Source organism: Mya arenaria, chromosome 2 (genome assembly GCF_026914265.1).
Source record: "Mya arenaria isolate MELC-2E11 chromosome 2, ASM2691426v1".
Taxonomy (NCBI): Eukaryota; Metazoa; Mollusca; class Bivalvia; order Myida; family Myidae; genus Mya; species Mya arenaria.
The window spans coordinates 36398347-36419356 of NC_069123.1; the positions used below are offsets into that span (position 1 = coordinate 36398347).

The 21010-nt window shown below is 38.6% G+C and overlaps 2 protein-coding genes across 6 annotated transcripts in view; both read left to right on the top strand.

Moving 5' to 3' along the window:
• The window catches only part of LOC128225134 (Ig-like and fibronectin type-III domain-containing protein 2), a 50511-nt gene that overhangs the window by 6313 nt on the left and 23188 nt on the right, over positions 1–21010 (top strand). For 2 of the 5 annotated variants that reach the window (XM_052935171.1, XM_052935168.1), the window contains exons 2-13: positions 2561–2655; positions 4569–4672; positions 5463–5556; positions 6737–6859; positions 10054–10095; positions 10704–10844; positions 11070–11222; positions 12083–12237; positions 12992–13124; positions 14578–14616; positions 16141–16284; positions 18699–18848. In XM_052935171.1, the coding sequence (XP_052791131.1) occupies positions 2574–2655; positions 4569–4672; positions 5463–5556; positions 6737–6859; positions 10054–10095; positions 10704–10844; positions 11070–11222; positions 12083–12237; positions 12992–13124; positions 14578–14616; positions 16141–16284; positions 18699–18848 (1360 nt within the window). In that variant the 5' untranslated portion in view covers positions 2561–2573. The other 3 variants (XM_052935170.1, XM_052935172.1, XM_052935169.1) reach the window with 3 other exon arrangements.
• Positions 19251–20822, top strand: LOC128225136 (tripartite motif-containing protein 29-like). The gene is made up of 2 exons (XM_052935177.1): positions 19251–19635; positions 20141–20822. Exons 1-2 carry the CDS (start codon positions 19322–19324, stop codon positions 20496–20498), a joined length of 672 nt encoding a protein of 223 aa, XP_052791137.1. The 5' UTR covers positions 19251–19321; the 3' UTR covers positions 20499–20822.

Genomic DNA, 21010 nt, shown 5'->3' on the forward strand with positions numbered 1-21010 from the left:
ACTGCTAACATTTCAAGTCAATAGTCTATTGAACCAAAGTATATCAATAACTTAATTTGTGTTATTGTGAGAATTGATTTATTTGAAAAAAGTTCTCTATTTTTTCTACATTTGGTAAGACTACATGTACATGTAAACGGGTTTAATGTGTTGATACTAAGCTTTAATGCCCACATTTGGACGAGATCTTGGTGAATGAGTAAGTATTACTAAGTATAACCAAAAGCGTGACACAAATAACAAGGCACCCGGTCACAAGCTCGGGAATTCAATACTTCTTTTATGATACGACAAAATATTGAATAAATCCTTACTGGGGAGGTTTGAAAGGAAATAAGTTTTCTCTATACAAGTTTTTGATGTTTGCGTGATGTTTGTTTGTTAATAAAGCATTTAAAGTGATTTTGACATTTTATTATTAAAATTAAATTAGTAGTGATAAATATTATCTGTTATCCATCCTAAAAGGGAGCTTAAAGGTTTTTTCTCAATGGTTGGTATACAATTGATCAGTTTCTCTTATTTACAAATGGAACATTAAGAGTTATGTTTTGATATGTTATAGATATTTGATATATTTTTAAATATTTGTGTTAAAAGTTTTACAATATAGGACTGCAATTAGTAGTTATATAAAAAGTGTAAGAAAACTGCACTTAAACATTTAAGTATATTTTTTGTGTTTCACAACATTTGGACATCCATCATTTTGTGGTTAAATGCATAATCACAATACTGAAATTTAAGAACTTAAACAGCCATAAAAACCTCACTCAGTCAAGCATAATATATAAGTTCTATTTTTGCTGTTTATATAAACTCTTGCCAATGTATCATTTACACATGCTATTCTTTGTTGGCTGAAGGTTCAGTGTTCTAATATATAGTTCATATTTTATGCATTACTTGAAATGGAATACAACTTCATCTGTATACTTTAAGTACATGTAGTAAATGGATTAAGATGGCTGTATATATATTTATATAGATATATACACAAGGAGTTCATTTTTCACATCTTTCACGTCAATTATTTTACCTCCTTATTGAACAGGTGCTTAATTACTTTTAAGGTGCAAGATGTTTTTAGTGAAATGAATAATTATATTTACAAATATGTACAGTTTAATCTTGTATGGAAGATCAGTGCTGTCACCATGTATTTCTTGTAAAATTGTGTACATGTTGACATTTCAGTGATGTAATTGGAATGAGAGTTCTATCTTGTATTGCAGGTGAGCAAATAACATGTGTGTACAGCTAGATGACTGTGTCAATGTTGCAGACTATGGTGGTTACATCTTGCATGGCAGATGAGCTTGTAACATATATGTAAAGTGTACCATTGCAATATTGCAGACTAAAATTGTTCTATCTTGTATATCGGATGAGTGTGTGATTTGTGTTAAGAGTAAACGGTGCCGATGTTGCAGACTATGATGGTTACATCTTGCATGGCAGATGAGCTTGCAAAGTTTGTGTAAAGTTGACCATGGCAATTGTCGATGTTGCAGACTATAATGGTTACATTTTGTATTGCAGATAAGGGTGTAATATGTGTGTCAAGTGAAACATGGTAATTTTACAGACTGTAATGATGCTATCTTGTATTTCAGATAAATGTGTTACATGTGAATTAAATTGATTGCGGTTATGTGGAGACTATGGTGGTTACATATATGTGTAAAGTTGAACGTGGTAGTTTTACAGTCTAATATCTATCTTGTATTTCAGATGAGTGCGTAACATGTGTGTAAAGTGGTCATTGGTAATGTTGCAGGATATAATGGTTCCATCACAATTGCATAATAGTCAAATAACTTGTAACATGTGTGTCAGGTTGATTGTAGTAATGTTGCAGACTACCGGGTATGATGGTTACATCTTGTATTTCAGATGAGCAAGTGATGTGTGGGTAAAGTGGACCCTTGCAATGTTACCGACTTTAATGGTTCCATCTCATTTGCAGATGACCCTGTAACATGTGTGTTAAGCTGACCGTGGCAATGTTACAGGCTTTAATAGTTCCATCTCGTATTTCTGATAAGTGTATACCATGTATGTCGGGTGGACCATGACAATGTAACAGACTATAATAGTTCTATCTTGTATTGCAGATGAGTGTGTAACATGTGTGTCAAGTGGACCATGACAATGCTGCAGACTATAAAAGTTCTATCTTGTATTGTAGATGAGCGTGTAACATGTGTGTAAGTGGACTGTGACAATGTAACAGACTATAATAGTTCAATCTTGTATTGCAGATGAGCGTGTAACATGTGTGCCAAGTGGACCATGACAATGTTGCAGACTATAATAGTTCTATCTTGTATTGCAGATGAGTGTGTAATATGTGAGTCAAGTGGACCATAACAATGTTGCAGACTATAATAGTTCTATCTAGTATTGCAGATGAGCGTGTAACATGTGTGTCAAGTGGACTGTGACAATGTTGCAAACTATAATAGTTCTATCTTGTATTGCAGATGAGCGTGTAATATGTGAGTCAAGTGGACTGTGACAATGTTGCAAACTATAATAGTTCTATCTCGTATTGCAGATGAGCGTGTAACATGTGTGTCAAGTGGACTGTGACAATGTTGCAGATGCCTAGGCTGGTCTTAATTACGCTGTTGGCTTGTATTATTGACTCAGGTAACATAAGGAGCTACCCAAATACTTATTAACTGTTTTCCTCACTTAAGTCATGTGTTTAAAGTGATACATTGCTGTGTCATGATTCATTCAGCCATGAAGTAGCATAAAAAAATCTATTTAATATTTTATATGTGCTGTCAAGTATAAATTTTTGGTCAAAATTTAATTGATGATGTAATTAGTCAATTCAATTAAATATAAGATAAACAAAATCTTTACTTTTTTGTATTGTTTATATCAAATATTATAATGTTTACTGTCTACACTAGTATTACTGTAGAATTATATATATGTCTTTCTAGTTTAGATATTAGAAGGATTAATATCACTGGTAAATGAATGAAAGTTATTGACATGTGCATACATGCCATATTCCCCGGCGGGGGGAAAAATCCCTTGGAATTTCGACCCATCCCCTGGTCCCCCACCGGGGGATCCATTTCCCCTAGAACTTAAAAAAAAGAAAGTTTTTTTTCTTTCCTTTTTTTTCAAAACTTGCTTAAGGTTGACAGTGGAAAGCATCAATAATATTATGAGTGTGAAATTCCATGAAGGACCATGATGACTCAGTACAAAAATTATTGTAATTGGAGTGTAATTCGGTATTTATTCCTATATTATAAATGCAGATATTGCGCAAATTTTCGCCACATAAAAATCCCCTGGTGTAATATCAAAATCCCCTGGAATTCAGACTTAAAAATCCCCTGGGAAGCCTCTCAGAAATATGGCATGTATGCATGTGATCAAATTTGCATTAAATATACTTGTGGTATACAATTTTAAATTGAAACTAGTCCAAGAATGCTAGACTGCTACATGTAGCGGTATATAAACACATATTAAAATATTTCAAATTGCAGAAGCACATTTGGAATTACCGTATACGTCCCAATAGATGCGTCAAGGGAAAGTGTTTTTGTTACCTATGAACCAAAAGTTGTTGTTAACAATATTAGTGTTGTGTAACCTACATAATTACACTCACTAAGCTAGAGGGATATATGTGATGGTTACTGCACCCACCAGCTCAGTTTTTGAAATTATTCAAAATGAGTGTGAATTGCAAATGATGTAAAATGTAAATCACAAGGTTTGAGTGCAATTACTGATTTGTACCAGATCGTACCATATTTCCAGGGTTTAATGCAGTACTGTCGTAACTCCATTTTTTAAAATTACAGTGCAATGAGTAGCATGCGTATATTGTCATTTATCTGCAGATATCCCGACTACATACTGCACAGTCGTTTTACCTTCTGGTTATCATTTTGATATGAGGATTTAATCAATTTATGCATGAATTTAAAATAGAAAACACTCCAGTATGTTAGAAATTAGATACCAGGAAAGGGGGTTGTGACTGGGAGTAGGATTGTTATTGGTCCCAGGTTGTGAACAAAATGGTGACTGACAGTTAACAGAGAAATTACAGTATGCTGCATTTTTATAAATTTTGGTTCAAGTCACTGAATCAAAAAAAAATATGTTCAAAAAGACCCAACCCCCAGCCTTTTGAATGTCCCTTGTCTATATTTGTACATTATACAGCCAGTCCGGTTAGCACAGTGGTTAGTGTACTCACTTCTCTCCAAGGCAACCCGGGTTTGATTCCCGGCCTGGTTGCATATGAGTTTGGGTATGGTCACCAAGCCTGACATGTGGGTTTTCTCTGGGTACTCCGGTTTCCCGCACAACACAAGACAAAACTCTTGCGCAACATCATGCTAACGAGAGTGATTAATATAAATTGCAGTAGCTTGTTTCACAACAGTTGTAAAATTAAATATGTTTAAACTAAACAGCCATACATTGAGAGATGGAACTGGTATATTGAGAAGAAATGAAATCTTCATGAATGTTAAGATATCTACAGTAACAGAACAAAAGGTACATGTTGTGTGCTTCAGGGTTGGGACAGCAGATCACGGGAGATTCCCAGGATGTAACAGTGGCGTCGGGAAGTCTAGTAACATTCCGATGTACCGTCAACAACCTAGGGCCTACACAAAAGGTCTGTATCTCTTTTGGGGTCTGAACAGGGCTTGTATTTATGAAGTTATTTCTTAAACATCAATTTCTTCAAACTCATTTGTATTTTTTATACGTTTGAATTACTGTTAATAACATTTTAAAAAAAAATTGAAAAAATGACTTTTAGCCAATCAAGTCCTAAAAAAAGATTACTTTACCACAATTCTCCAATGAAGACAAATAACGATCTTACAAAAAGTGGAAAAAAAATAAAATAAAAAGAGCCTACCAACCTTACCTGTTTTTGAAAAGGATTTAATCCTAACCAAACCATTTTCTTTTTTGCCCAGCTTTTCCGTTATGTTAGTGGCTGAGGTTTCTTAATAATAAATCTACACCTTGAAACCCTAAATCATTGCAATTCTTTTTATTTTATATTCTATCTCAGCATTGCTTTTTTCTATTTAATTAACAAGTAATTGATATTACAGTAATTCATCATAATTTGATTATAAATACCCGGTAATCTTTTTGATGCTGATCATGTTCTTAAAGTTGATTTAATTTAGTAAGTATATTTGTTAATTCTTAGCTATTTTGAGGAAGAAAAAATTACAAGGTATTCTCAAAGCTTTTGTTTCATTATGCGACAGCTTCAGCCTTTAACAATAAAACCTTCACTATAATTGTTTGAAACATGTAACCAGTGACAAAACACATGTGAAGCTATTGATCATCTCCTAAGGCAGATGAGCATTGATATTCGCTTATGATGCCCTTTGTTCTATTAGATTGATAATATGAACCAACCCACATTTTGTGATCTTCAGGTTGTGTGGCAGTTTGTGGATCACAATGTAACGATCTCCATTGGCCAAGACCTTCAAGCCTCCAGTGACAAGTACAACATAAATTCTCCACAGGGTAAGAAATCATTGGGAAAAAAGGCGTGGGGTGGAGGGATTTGGGGGTCAGTGTCTGATGGGGGTGGGGGATGTAGGGATTTGTCGGGTCAGTGTTGTGTGTAGGGGTGGTGGTGGAGGGATTGTCTGTAGGGGGAGGGGGTGGAGGGATTTAGGGTAAGTGGTGTCTGTAGACGAGTGGGGGTGGAGGGATTCCATGGGTCAGCGGTGATTGAAGAGGGGTGGGGGTTGAGGGATTCGGGGGTCAATTGTGTCTATAGAGGGGTTGGGGTGGAGGGATTCAGGGTCAGTGGTGTCTGTAGGGGGGTGGGGGTGGAGGGATTCTGTGGTCAGTTGTGTCTGTAGAGGGGTGGGGGTGGAGGGATTCTGGGGTCAGTGTCTGTTGTCAATGTGTAGGGAATCAGGGGTCAGTGGTTTCTGTAGAGGGATAGGGGCTGAGGGATTCGGGGGGTCAATGGTGTCTGTAGGAGGGTGGGGTTGGAGGGACTCTAGGGTAAGTGGTGTCTGTAGGGGGATGTAGGTGGAGGGTTTTGGTGGTCAATTGTGTCTCTAGAGGGGTGGGGTTTGAGGGATTCGGGGTCAGTGGTGTCTGAAGGGGGATGAGGGTGGAGGGATTCTGTGGTCAGTATCTTTTGTCAATGTTTAGGGAATCGGCGGTCAGTGGTGTCTGTAGGAGGGTGGGGGTGGAGGAATTTGGGGGGGGTAAGTGGCATCTGTAGGGGGTCTGGGGTGGCGGGACTCGGGGGTAAGTGGTGTCTGTAGGGGGATGGGGGTGGAGGAATTCGGGGTCAGTGGTGTCTGTAGGGGGTTGGGGATATAGAAAATCAGGGCTAAGTGGTGTCTGTAGGGGAATGGGGGTGGAGGGATTCGGTGGTCAATGGTGTCTTAAGGGGGGTGGGGGTGGAGGGATTTGGGGGTCTGTTTGGGGGTGGGTTGCACCCATTTCATAGTTGGTATGTCAAAACAGTTTGAGAAATTTACTCATTCATCAAGGGGAAATGGTTATATTGGTTCAGTGGTAAAGGTGTCCACCTCTTATAAGATAAGGAAAAGTTTGATATTCATAAACATTTATGTATACTGTAGTACAATTATATTGATTTCATAATTAACAGTTTCTCAAGCAGTAATTCTTAAAAATCAGGGAAAGTTGTCTGTGCATGTTTGGCTGTTATTTACAGATGCGACCAACCAGTGGAATTTGATTATCTACAAAGTCCAGCTTTCTGACAGAGGCACGTACCGGTGTTATGTCCAGGGTTTGATGGAGTCACTTTACCTCAACCATCACCTTAGTATTAGCAGTAAGTACAGACAGTACATTCCCGAAACCATCAATTTAACATTGTCACTAATTAAAATTGTAATTTAGTGTGTGTAGACAGCCTTTAAACTCGAAACAAAACCTTATCATTGTCAATATGTACTGTTAATATTTCACCTTAGCAGTGTCAGTAAGTCAGTTTTGACAGTTAACTTGAACCACCACCATAACATTGTCAGTATGACTTAAATGTGTATACAGTAAGTTTATATCAACCACCATCTTGGAAATTGCCAGTAAGTCAGTGTAGACATACAATTAACTCAAACAACAATCTTAACATTGCCAGTATATCAGTGTAGACAGTCAGTAACTCACCAAAAGAATGTTGTAGCATTGTCAGAGTAGAGAGTCAGTTGACTTAAACCACCACATTAACATTGTAGGTAAGTCATGGGACAAAGTCAATTAACTTTAACAACCCAACCACCAACAGTCAGGTTACTGCCAATCCCCACAGTACACCACCACTCCTGACAGTCTGGTCACTGCCAACCCCCACTGTCCCACACCCAATCCCCAATAGTCACGTCACTGCCAACCCCCACTGTCCCACACCCTACCCCCAATAGTCACATCACTGCCAACCCTCACTGTCCCACAACCAATCCCCAACATTCAAGTCACTGCCAAACCCCACTGTCCAACCCCAAACCCCCAATAGTCACATCACTGCCAACCCTCACTGTCCCACACCCAACCCCAACAGTAAAGTCACTGCCAAACTCCACTGTCCCTAACCCAATCCCCAACAGTCAAGTCACTGCCAACCCCAACTGTACCACACCTAATCCCCAACAGTCAAGTCACTGCCAACCCCCATTGTCCCACACCCAATCCCCAACAGTTATGTCACTGCCAACCCCCACTGTCCCACACCCAATCCCCAATAGTCTGGTCACTGCCAACCCCCATTGTCCCACACCCAATCCCCAACAGTCAGCTCACAACCAACCCTCACTGTCCCACACCCAATCCCCAATTGTCAGGTCACTACCAACACTCACTGTCCCACACCCAACCTCACAACAGTCAAGTCACTGCCAACCCACACTGTCCCACACCTAACCCCAAACAGTCAAGTCAATGCCAACCCCCACTGCCCCACACCCAATCCCCAACAGTTATGTCACTGCCAACCCCCACTGTCCCACATCCAATCCCCAATAGTACGGTCACTGCCAACCCCCATTGTCCCACACCCAATCCCCAACAGTCAGCTCACAACCAACACTCACTGACCCACACCCAACCTCACAACAGTCAAGTCACTGCCAACCCCCACTGCCCCACACCTAACCCCCAACAGTCAAGTCAATGCCAACCCCCACTGTCCCACACCCAACCCCCAATAGTCAAGTCACTGCCAACCCCCACTGTCCCTCACCCACCCCCCAGTAGTCAAGTCACTGCCAACCCCCACTGTCCCACACCAAACCCCCTATAGTCATGTCACTGCCAACCACCACTGTCCCACATCCAACCCTCAACAGTCAAGTCACTGCCAACCCCCACTGTCCCACACCCAATCCCCAACAGTCACATCACTGGCAACCCTCACTTTCCCACACCCAATCCCCAACAGTCACGTCACTACCAACCCCCACTGTCCGACACCCAATCCCCAACATTCAAGTCACTGCCAACCCCCACCGCCCACATCTAATCCCCAACATTCAAGTCACTACCAACCCCCACTGTCCCACACCAAATCCCCAACAGTCAAGTCACTGCCAGCCCCAACTGTCCCACACCCAATCCTCAACAGTCAGCTCACAACCAACCCCCACTGTCCCACACCCAATCCCCAACAGTCAAGTCACTGCCAACCCCCACTGTCCCACACCCAACCCCCAACAGTTATGTCACTGCCAAACCCCATTGTCCCACACCCAACCCCCAACAGTCAGCTCACTGCCAACCCCTAAAGTCCCAACTCAAATCCTCCACAGTCAGGTCACAATCAGCCCCAGACAAAATCCTCAACAGTCAGGTCACAACCAACCCCAGACAAAATCCCCAACAGTCAGGTCACAACCAACCTCAGACAAAATCTCAACAGTCAGGTCACAACCAACCCAGACAAAATTCCCAACAGTCAGCTCACAACCAACCCCAGACAAGATCCCCAACAGTCAGCTCACAATCAACCTCAGACAAAATCCTCAACAGTCAGGTCACAACCACCCCCAGACAAAATACCCAACAGTCAGCTCACAACCAACCCCAGACAAGATCCCCAACAGTCAGCTCACAACCAACCTCAGACAAAATCCCCAACAGTCAGCTCACAACCAACCCCAGACAAGATCCCCAACAGTCAGCTCACAACCAACCCCAGACAAGATCCCCAACAGTCAGCTCACAACCAACCTCAGACAAGATCCCAAACAGTCAGCTCACAACCGACCCCAGACAAGATCCCCAACAGTTAGCTCACAACCGACCCTAGACAAGATCCCCAACAGTCAGCTCACAACCAACCCCAGACAAGATCCCCAACAGTCAGCTCACAACCGACACCAGACAAGATCCCCAACAGTCAGCTCACAACCAACCCCAGACAAGATCCCCAACAGTCAGCTCACAACCGACACCAGACAAGATCCCCAACAGTCAGCTCACAACCGACCCCAGACAAGATCCCCAACAGTCAGCTCACAACCAACCCCAGACAAGATCCCCAACAGTCAGCTCACAACCGACCCCAGACAAGTTCCCCAACAGTCAGCTCACAACCGACACCAGACAAGATCCAAAACAGTTAGCTCACAACCAACCCCAGACAAGATCCCCAACAGTCAGCTCACAACCGACCCCAGACAAAATCCCCAACAGTCAGCTCACAACCGACCCCAGATGAGATCCTAAACAGTCAGCTCACAACCGACCCCAGACAAGATCCCCAACAGTTAGCTCACAACCAACCCCAGACAAGATCCCCAACAGTCAGCTCACAACCGACCCCAGACAAGATCCCCAACAGTCAGCTCACAACCGACCCCAGACGAGATCCCAAACAGTCAGCTCACAACCGACCCCAGACAAGATCCCCAACAGTCAGTACACCACCAATGCCAGCAGTCCCACACACAGAGACAGGTCACAGCACATTCCAACACCCAACCCAATTTATTTCCTCTTCCCATTGAATCAATTGCTTGTATATTTCAGACTCTCCAACAGCGCCACCGCCCACTGAGCTTGATGTCACAGGTGAGATAATTTGTTTTGTTTTGTACAACATGTATATGAACCCTGACAGGCAGTAAGCAAGGTTTATAGTAAAATTTATTTTTATAACTGTTTGGCATTATGTCAAAAATAATATTTATGATAAAGAAGTATTAAGTACCATAAACGTTTCATGAACAGTATACCTTTAAAATTGTAAGATCAGGAGCACTGCTATTCTATTTTTAGCCAAAAATGACATCATATTTTCCGCCTATGCCATATAAACTATAATATCTATTTCGGGTTATCACGTCTGATCTTATAATTTATTTTTATTTCCTTCGTTATGTTAGATGTTGATTGATGTTTAAGCTAACTTTAACTATGCTCTGATACTTTTGTTTGATACAAGTACAATTGCACTTTACAGTTTAAATTTGAATTTTGATAAATGACATGACACCAAACCACTTTTAATTGGATTTTTCAAAAACATTTAAACAGTTAAAAGATGTAGGATTCCCCATTTATCAAACACATGTGGACTTGTAATTGATTCTGTCAAACAACCAATTAACAGCCAAAGGTGGACATAATCTTATTTCAGCTTCATGTCAGTTTGGAATTTGCATGGTGCTATGTTACAGACTGTTGTGTGTCCAGTGGGGTGGAGACGTGCGCATTGCCCATGTGTCGCACAGTGACACCAATCATGCAAATGGCAACAATAGCAGGGAACAGCACATGTATGGAGAATAATCTTGTGAAAGTGCTGAAATGTGCTCAAGGTATATAGCCGGCTAGAACTATTGAAATAATTAACCACATGTCTTTTTTTGATATGTAGTAATAGAATTTCAAACCCCTGTCGTCAAACTTTTCATGTCAGTCATTACATCATCCTTCATAGCTATATAAGCTAACTCAGTATCCCTTCATGACTACAGAATATCCAGTAACAAATATTATTTACATCTTTGTTGAATAAACAATGCCTTGAATGTTTGTTATAGATGGAAGGAACCACATGGGTTGCTGCATTCGGAGTGGGTTAAGCCCAAAATGCCAACGTTTATGTGACGGATGGGGTGAAGCAGAGGGTGCAGACTTCAGCGAGTGTATTCTGAGTGCCCTCGCCCTGGTGCAGTGCTTCAAAGTTGGGCAATGTAAGCTGTGATTGGTTTAATGCCCTCTTTTGAAAATAATGTTGTTCGTTTTTTAAAAGGGGGCATATAGATGTAGGTTTGCAAATGCAGGTAGGTTGGTCAGTCAGATGGTCTGACTTCCTGTTAGTCTGTCGTTGGACCATGTCCTGTCCACACAATAACTCCGGAATGGTTTGACCTAGGACCATGAAATTTTAGAGGTAGGTTACCCGTTTCCACCAACTGACCCTCAAGTTAGTTGGTCAAAGGTAATGCTCATCAATCCTATCAGAACTTCAGAAATGTTTGAGATAGGATAGTTGAGCTTCATTGATTGGCTGCCGATCAATAGATGACCCCAGTAGGTAAAAATGTCAAGACCACAGTAATCAGCCTTATGAAAGCTTAGTCAGCACAACTTGAGAATGGTTTGACCAAGGACCAGGGAATTGAAGTGGTAGGTTTCTCCTAACCAGAGATGACCCCTTTTGTTGTTTCCTATTTAACAGTCTCATAAATGTTTTATCTGCTTTTCAGGTCAGAATGTTTGTCTTTACTTTCCAGTCATTACTAATCAAGCTTTTTGTCTTAAAACACATTTTTTTCAATCTTCCATCAGTGGTGCTCAGTTGCTATACCAGGGTTATGTTTGATTAAAATCTTTTGTTTGAATTTAAATATACATGCAGTAAGTAATGATCAAACTCAAAATTACTTATAATGAAGTAAATGCATGTACGGCAACTAGTAGTAACACTTTTTTATTTCTAGAATATAATTCATATAAATAAGTGATTATTTTATATTTTTTCAATTCATTTTAAGTGGGTTTTAAATAAAATCCATTAAAATGAGACATGACTAGAATCTGAATTTTCCAGCCACACTGCCCAGCCCACCCACCTCAGTATCAGCCATTTCCATAAAAACACAAATAGTTGTGTCTTGGAAACCACCTCTGGAAAATGCGGACCTTGTTGACCATTACAAGATACAGTACCGAAAACAAGGCCAGCAACACTTCAAAGCCATTAATGTAAGTGTTACAGGATAAATAGTTATTTTGGTTCGTGCATTACTGAAATGTAATTTAGCTTCAGTGAACTTCTAATTTGTAACTGTTTCTTTGGTAGAAAGCCTCTTCTCCTGTTCTAGTGCCCTTTTTGAATGCATCCGATGAAGCTAGAACCCACGATATTGTTGGGGAGAAAAGCTTACTGGAAGACCAATGTCAGTCTAAAACAGTTCTCCCTTGTCTGTCTGTCTGGATGGTTGGATGTCAAAGTGTGTTTTGATCTGGTATTTTTTTTACAGAATAATGGCCCTTAATATTATAGTGCACTGCAGGTAATATCATGATTTCATGGATTTATTTCTACCTTGATTTATATCAAAGTATGAGAAGTGCATTAAACCAAATATTTTCCAATCACATTCAAAATGGCTGACTGGTGGCAATATTGGATTTTGTCATAATATTTTGAATCAAATTACTTCTACAGATTATTTTGCATTTTCTTGTTACTGGTGCTTCACATAAGTAATTATCTTGAGCAGGTTTGGTGCTTGACATAAAACAAACCGTTTCGGCTTGTCGATGACCGATTTGAATTTAGCCTTTATTATTTGTCTACATTAATTAGTATTGAACTATCTCCCTTTGTTTTTTTGTCCTCCACACTTTCTTCTGCAGGTTGTGATATTTACGAAGTTCATGTTCAATGGGCATATTAGGGGTTGGAGACAAATGTTTTCCTTAGAAACCAATCTCCAGTCATTCAATGTTTCAGGTGAGTGATATTGCAGAAGAGTACCACATTATTCCGGGCATGGAACAAAACAGTGTGGTCGAGATACGTGTGATTGCTGTGTCTCAATACGGGGCCAGTCAACCCTCCAATCTGCTTGAAGTCATGATAAGAGGTAACAGGCTTTTAAAAAAATTGATTGTAGTTTGATCTTTGTACAGCAAATCAGCATCTAAAATTATACTTATACATGTCTTCTAGTTTTGTGACATAGTTTTGTGAAAAGTCTTTGAGGTATTATTTCAAACTTTATATACAGATATATCTCATTAAGGAGAAGTGCAGTGCAAAGGAACTTAAATACGTTTTGAGTGATTGTGCTTTGTTTATGTCCATTGGAATCCTTTGTCAAAAGGCAAAGTTGATGCTGTTCTTTATTCAGCCGGGGGATATGGCAGTCTGTCACTGCTCTTGTTAAAATCTCACTAAATTTTTAAAGTGTGTCACATGGGGTCAAAAAATAGGTCATTAGGTCAAACCTTAGAAAAAATATTGGGAATATACAAGAGGCAAATATATCTAGGCTATTTTTAACTTAAGCAGAATATTTTCCTTGATAAAGTCATTGACTAATTTGAAACAGGGTCACATGAGGTCAGAAAGTGGTCACTATGTCAAAATCATGTCCAAACAATTGATTGATCAAACTCTGTTCAAACTGTGGTCAAAATATTTCCCTCGATGAAATCTTGGTAGGCTTGGAAAGTGGGTCATATGGGGTCTAAAAGTAGGTCATTAGGTCAAATCTTAGAGTAATCGTGGGAGTTAACAATATATCAATATACCAAACATTGTTTGATTAATAACTAGAAAACATTAGTGCATTATTAGGTCATTAAACTTGGTAAAGAGGTTGGTCATGACCAGCAGATGACCCATATTGATTTTAATGTCAATAAGACTTAGTGATAGCTCATAGTTGCAGTGACATTGAAACAAACACCTTGTCCAATTTGTAATTAGAGTATGCTTGTTCTATGGACACATCCTTGGTAGGGAAGTTGACCTTAAGAAGCTATTTTTATGTCTTTTTAACTGTATTGCCCTTATTCGTCACTGCTGTCAGAAGTACATGTTTTACTGGACACTTATAACTACCTTTAGAACTGGTCATTGAATATACCTACTATCATCAAACTTGGAAGGAAGGTTGGGCATTACCTTAAATTAACTGACAAACATTTAATGCCAAAAGACTTTTACAAACACCTCTTGTTTATTATAATATTTTACCTTAGTGCAAACATCTGCTTCATTGTTTTCTATTTGTATGTGTGTTCCTTATAAAATGTGTTACTTACATTGCATATTGCATTCAATAAACTTAATTATGGCCAATAAGAGTGTGATTAATTGAACTTTTAATGGGACTTATGATATATTTTTAGTTTATCTGTTGTTTTTTTAAGAAAAAGGTAGTGGTACTATCATAGCTTTATGCTAACAAACTTTTACCATGGCCATTAATTACTCAAAACTGTTCAATGTATTCAACTTGATAGTGCACTCTTTGTTATGTGAACAAAACTATGATTGTAAATCTAATCATGTTGTTTAAATGGTTTCAGAGCCTGTTAACGTTGGGCAGAAGTTTATGGAGGTGAAAGGTCAGTATAGCACTTGAGTTTTTTGACTATCTGTGGAATGTGAACATTTAATATAAATGTAACGGTCCGCTGTAGGCGGCGGATGTGCGTTCATAGTGTAACAGTCCGCTGTAGGCGGCGGATGTGCGTTCACAATAACATCCCGTTAAAACGGAAGTACGTTCATATAACAGTTGTTAACTTGGTTGGTAATATGCAAATTAGCAAAACCCGGGCTCTGTGTAAATAGAGAAGTTAGTGTATATAAAGACCAGTGGACCCGTTCAGGGTCGAGCATGCTTTTCTCTGAAGGGATCTGATGGTGTTTGTTGGCTCGCACATTACAAATGGTGGCAGCGGTGGGATATTGACAACTGCTGGAACAGAGTTGCCTTACCCATAAGATTCCCAGTCCAAGACTCGGGTCTTCTCAGAGGGGAAAGTAATGTAACGGTCCGCTGTAGGCGGCGGATGTAGGTTCACAATAACATTGTAGAAGTTAATGTATATAATGACCAGTGGACCCCTTCAGGGTCGAACATGTTTTTCTCTGAAGGGATCTATTGATGTTTGTCTAACATTGCACGTTACATAAATGTAAGCATTGGTCATAATGTGAAACACATGCCTTGACAAGGAAACAGAAAAAAAAGACTGTGAGTATATAAAAGATTTGATAAAAATAATTTCATAGAACAAGGTCTGTGTAAACAAAGAAATACATGTGAAAGGAATTTAAAGTTGCCAAGTTGGTGTGCTTTTTTAACAGTCCAATAAAACAGTTTATTTGGAACTGTAGGTATTCTAGTAGTGTTTGATCGCATAGGAGTTTATGGTAACCATTCACACAAGAGGTACATAGTTTAAGGTTCTCTTTCTTGAGGCCTGTTTTAATGGACAGTGATTTCATAGGAAACAGATTCAAGCAATTCGATTTCTTTACAGTCTAGTACCAATTATTAAATAAAAATGTTATTTCAAGATTCACAAATTAAGTTAATGGTGATCAAAGGCTTAGTATCATTTGAGTTATAACAGGGTTTGCAAAAACTTGAATTTTGGCTGCTCAATGAAAATTCCTTGAAATTTGCCAAAAAAATCCCTAAAGTCTAAACTACTTGGAATTTTGCCTTGAAGCTTAAATTTTTTTATTTTTTTTTCAGAAGTAGCTCTTAAATTTCTTTGTTTTGCCCTTAAAGTGGCTCTTGGCTTTTGGTTTTGCTAGTTCAAAAGTTGACCACGAAAATAAACACAAAACAAAGCGTCAACATTGCATTAAAGTTATTGACACTAGATCAATGGGTGAGTCTGGGATGAAATTTGAAGCAAAGTTGGGAAAACAAAGCAAAGTTGTTAGTTGCCTGCGTGTACTACCAGTTATACCTTGAAAATTGAATTGAGGTCCTTGACGCTTCCTTTAAAACTCCTTTATTTTTTTCAAGTTTGGCTGTATGAACCCTGTATAAAGAAATTGATAAATAGTTAGTAATTAAGTCCTCATTGGTGGAAAAACCATTCTTTATTTGTAGTTTTGTCTGTTGCCAGATTGCTGTGCGAGTAAGAGTGTAAATGCAAACTGCCTCGAGTTTTGTGACCCAACACTGCTGTATTACGGCGGGGGACCTCACCTAGCTGACAAGCTCCTACCATGCTACACAGACATACAACCCATATACCAGTGTGTGCTGGGTAAGCTACTTTTTGTATACAGTACACTTTTGAACATGCACACTTTAATATACAACCCATATACCACTGCTGGGCTGGATACCTCTATGCTACCTTTAATATATAATCCATATGTCATTGTATACTGGGTTTATTGCTTTTATGTCCACTAAACATATCATCCACATGTCATTGTATACTGGACATGTTGCTTTTATGACCTCTAAACATATCATCTGTATGTCATTGTATACTGGACATGTTGCTTTTATGTCCACTAAACATATCATCTGTATGTCATTGTATACTGGACATGTTGCATTTATTTCCACTAAACCTATCATCTGTATGTCATTGTATACTGGACATGTTGCATTTATTTCCACTAAACCTATCATCCATATGTATTATATACTGGACATGTTGCATTTATTTCCACTAAACATATCATCCATATGTATTGTATACTGGACATGTTGCATTTATGTCCACTAAACATATCATCTATATGTCACTGTATACTGGGCATGTTGCATTTATGTCCACTAAACATATCATCCATATGTATTGTATACTGGACATGTTGCATTTATTTCCACTAAACATATCATCCATATGTATTGTATACTGGACATGTTGCATTTATGTCCACTAAACATATCATCTATATGTCACTGTATACTGGACATGTTGCATTTATGTCCACTAAACATATCATCTATATGTCACTGTATACTGGGCATGTTGCATATAAGTTTGCTAAACATATCATCCATATGTCATTGTATACTGGACATGTTGCTTTTATGTCCACTAAACTTGTTATCCATATGTATTGTATACTGGGCATGTTGCATTTATGTCCACTAAACATATCCGACATATGTATTGTATACTGGGCATGTTGCATTTATGTCCACTAAACATATCCGACATATGTATTGTATACTGGACATGTTGCATTTATGTCCACTAAACATATCTGACATATGTATTGTACACTGGACATGTTGCATTTATGTCCACTAAACATATCCGACATATGTATTGTACACTGGACATGTTGCATTTATGTCCACTAAACATATCCGACATATGTATTGTATACTGGACATGTTGCATTTATGTCCACTAAACATATCCGACATATGTATTGTATACTGCGCATGTTGCATTTATGTCCACTAAACATATCCGACATATGTATTGTATACTGGACATGTTGCTTTTATGTCCACTTACATATCATCCATATGTATTGTACACTGGACATGTTGCATTTATGTCCACTAAACATATCATCCATATGTATTGTACACTGGACATGTTGCATTTATGTCCACTAAACATATCCGACATATGTATTGTATACTGGACATGTTGCATATATGTCCACTAAACATATCCGACATATGTATTGTATACTGGACATGTTGCATTTATGTCCACTAAACATATCCGACATATGTATTGTATACTGGACATGTTGCATATATGTCCACTAAACATATCCGACATATGTATTGTACACTGGACATGTTGCATTTATGTCCACTAAACATATCCGACATATGTATTGTACACTGGACATGTTGCATTTATGTCCACTAAACATATCCGACATATGTATTGTACACTGGACATGTTGCATTTATGTCCACTAAACATATCCGACATATGTATTGTACACTGGACATGTTGCATTTATGTCCATTAAACATATCCGACATATGTATTGTACATTGGGCATGTTGCATTTATGTCCACTAAACATATCCGACATATGTATTGTACACTGGGCATGTTGCATTTATGTCCACTAAACATATCCGACATATGTATTGTACACTGGACATGTTGCATTTATGTCCACTAAACATATCCGACATATGTATTGTACACTGGGCATGTTGCATTTATGTCCACTAAACATATCCGACATATGTATTGTACACTGCGCATGTTGCATTTATGTCCACTAAACATATCCGACATATGTATTGTACACTGGGCATGTTGCATTTATGTCCACTAAACATATCTGACATATGTATTGTACACTGGACATGTTGCATTTATGTCCACTAAACATATCTGACATATGTATTGTATACTGGACATGTTGCATTTATGTCCACTAAACATATCCGACATATGTATTGTATACTGGACATGTTGCTTTTATTTCCACTTACATATCATTCATATGTATTGTACACTGGACATGTTGCTTTTATGTCCACTAAACCTATCATCCATATGTCATTGTATACTTTTTGCTTTTATGCATATCTATGAATGTACACACTTTGTGGAATACAGCCCATATCCAGGTATTTGTACTTGGTAGGTCACATGTTATGTTCACCTCTGAACATCCAATATTTGTTGCATGCAGTCTATATGGCATCCCTGATTTCTTTCATTCTCTGCAGGCCAGGGTAATCACACCCCTTGCTGTGATCAGATGAACATCCCGTCAAAGTGTCTCCCGCTGTGTTCAGGCCAGTACATTCTTACATGGGACCTCACTGCCTGTCTCCAGTATATGCCAATCATATCAGCCTGTGTGGACGAGGGAGCAGGTAATAAAACTATTAATAGTCATTTGTATCGTCATTGGTCATGGTCAGTATTCACTAGATGACCCCTTTTTATTTTGGGGTAATTAATTCAAAAGTCAGGGTCAAGTTTTAGTTTAGATTTTTTTCAAAATTCATGACTAAAATTTTATTATTCGAAATATGTTTATTCAATAGTTTACACTAGAATTTAATTTCTCAACCTGAACAATTTGTGATTACTGTAGTTACTGTGAAAATGACAAACATTGTGAATATTTTCATAAACCCTTGCTAAATAAATGTTTTCTACAGTAGTAATGCTCCTCTTTGGTACCATTGTATGAGGTTGATTTGATTAAACACAACTGAATGCGCCTGACAGTTGGCGATGTTCTATCTACATGCACTAGTCATATGATAGTGCTGATAACCGTATTCTAGTTTCAACGGTCATTTGACAAGTTTGATGTCAGATGGACAAATCTTAAAACAAAATGGCGTTTGGAGGTTCATCAATTTACAAGGGATCTGACCTGATTCATGACTACAGTTGTTCCAAGTGTGAGGAAAATGACTTTAACACTGAAGCCCAGCACTTCTGTCCAGAGTGTGACCATTATCTGTGTGACAAGTGTGTGAGGATACATGGGGAGTACTTCAAGAAACATGTTGTGTATGGGCGTGGAGACATCCAGAAGTGGGAGAGGTTCTCCATGGACAGATGTGACCAACATGGTAACAAGCTGGAGGTCCACTGTGATGACCATCAGGAACTGTGCTGCCATGTCTGTGTGGCCGTTAACCACAGGTGATTATCATTTTTTATATAAATGAATCAACCTCTTGCTTTTGGTGAAATTTGCAGCAGTCTATTATTGGCAATACATGTATAAAAAGTCCCATTTGATGGATATAAAAGAGGATAGTCGATGATTTTTATAGTAAGATCAAAATTGATTTCACCAAGTGACCAACGTCAATTAATTAAAACAACCAGTGATATTGAACATAGTACTATATTGCCTTTAATAAGCAATTTTTGAACTAAATTGTATAAGAGCAGTGAAAATATTTCCTGGAAAAGTATAAAATAAATCGTATTCAATAATTTTCTTATCAGTCTTTATTTTTATAATTTTTAACTGACTAAATTCATCAAATAAAAGACCATAATACATTTTTCTCTTTAGTATTACTTTTTTCTTTCATGAAACTTCTACTAGCATATATACAAGGTATTAATTGACAAAACACTTATCATTTATGTGTTATGCACTGAATATTACATCTTAAGTGTACATGTACATTTTCAGGCTATGTAGCAGTATAAGTCACTTGCTGGAACTGGCCAGAGGCTTTCTAAAAACAGAAGAATTCAAGCAGCTGCCAGCAGCAGTGGACAAGATGAGGAGCAGATTTGATGAGCTAAAAAATGCCAAGTTGGAAGACAAAGCCTTTCTGATGGACTCATACAAGAACATCTTGGCTGAAATCAAAGCTCTCTGTAAAGAGTTAAACCAGATCTTAGACAAGCTTGAGAAAAAAACAGTTGAACAGTTACATAGCATGATGAAGCATTTAGAGAGGAGTTTGAAAGATGACATTGAAATTTGTGCTCATATGAATGAGTTACTGAAAACCATGATGGACAAGTTCAGGCAGATAACTTGAAAAAACAAGGAGACCAGTTGTTACGTTGGACATAGGAAATGTCAGACAAAACTGACTGAAGCCCAGAATCTAGTGCACGAAATACAAGGAAAGCCAGAAGAAGCCTTACATTTTAAGCCTGATGACACCATAATGCCATTTCTCAGGAACATGCAAGTGTTTGGAGCCACTGAAAGAGTGATTTCCATAGCGAAGAGGTTAGATATTGATTATGGGTTCAAAGGTCAAGGGTCAAAGAGATACAGTGTTAGAATAAAGAAAGATAAGGAAAAATGCAATATCGTAGGTATATGTGAGCTGCCCAGTGGAGACCTTGTTATTGCTGACGTGAACAACAGGAGAGTGAAGCTTCTAGACATGAAGTACAAGGTCACTGCTCACCTTGATTTTCCTGCTACTCGACGAGACGTGTGCAACACAACTGGCAGTGATGTTGCTTTAGTTACCAGTAACGATAATAAAACACATGAGATTATCATCCTTACAGTGACCAGAAGACAGTTACAGGTATC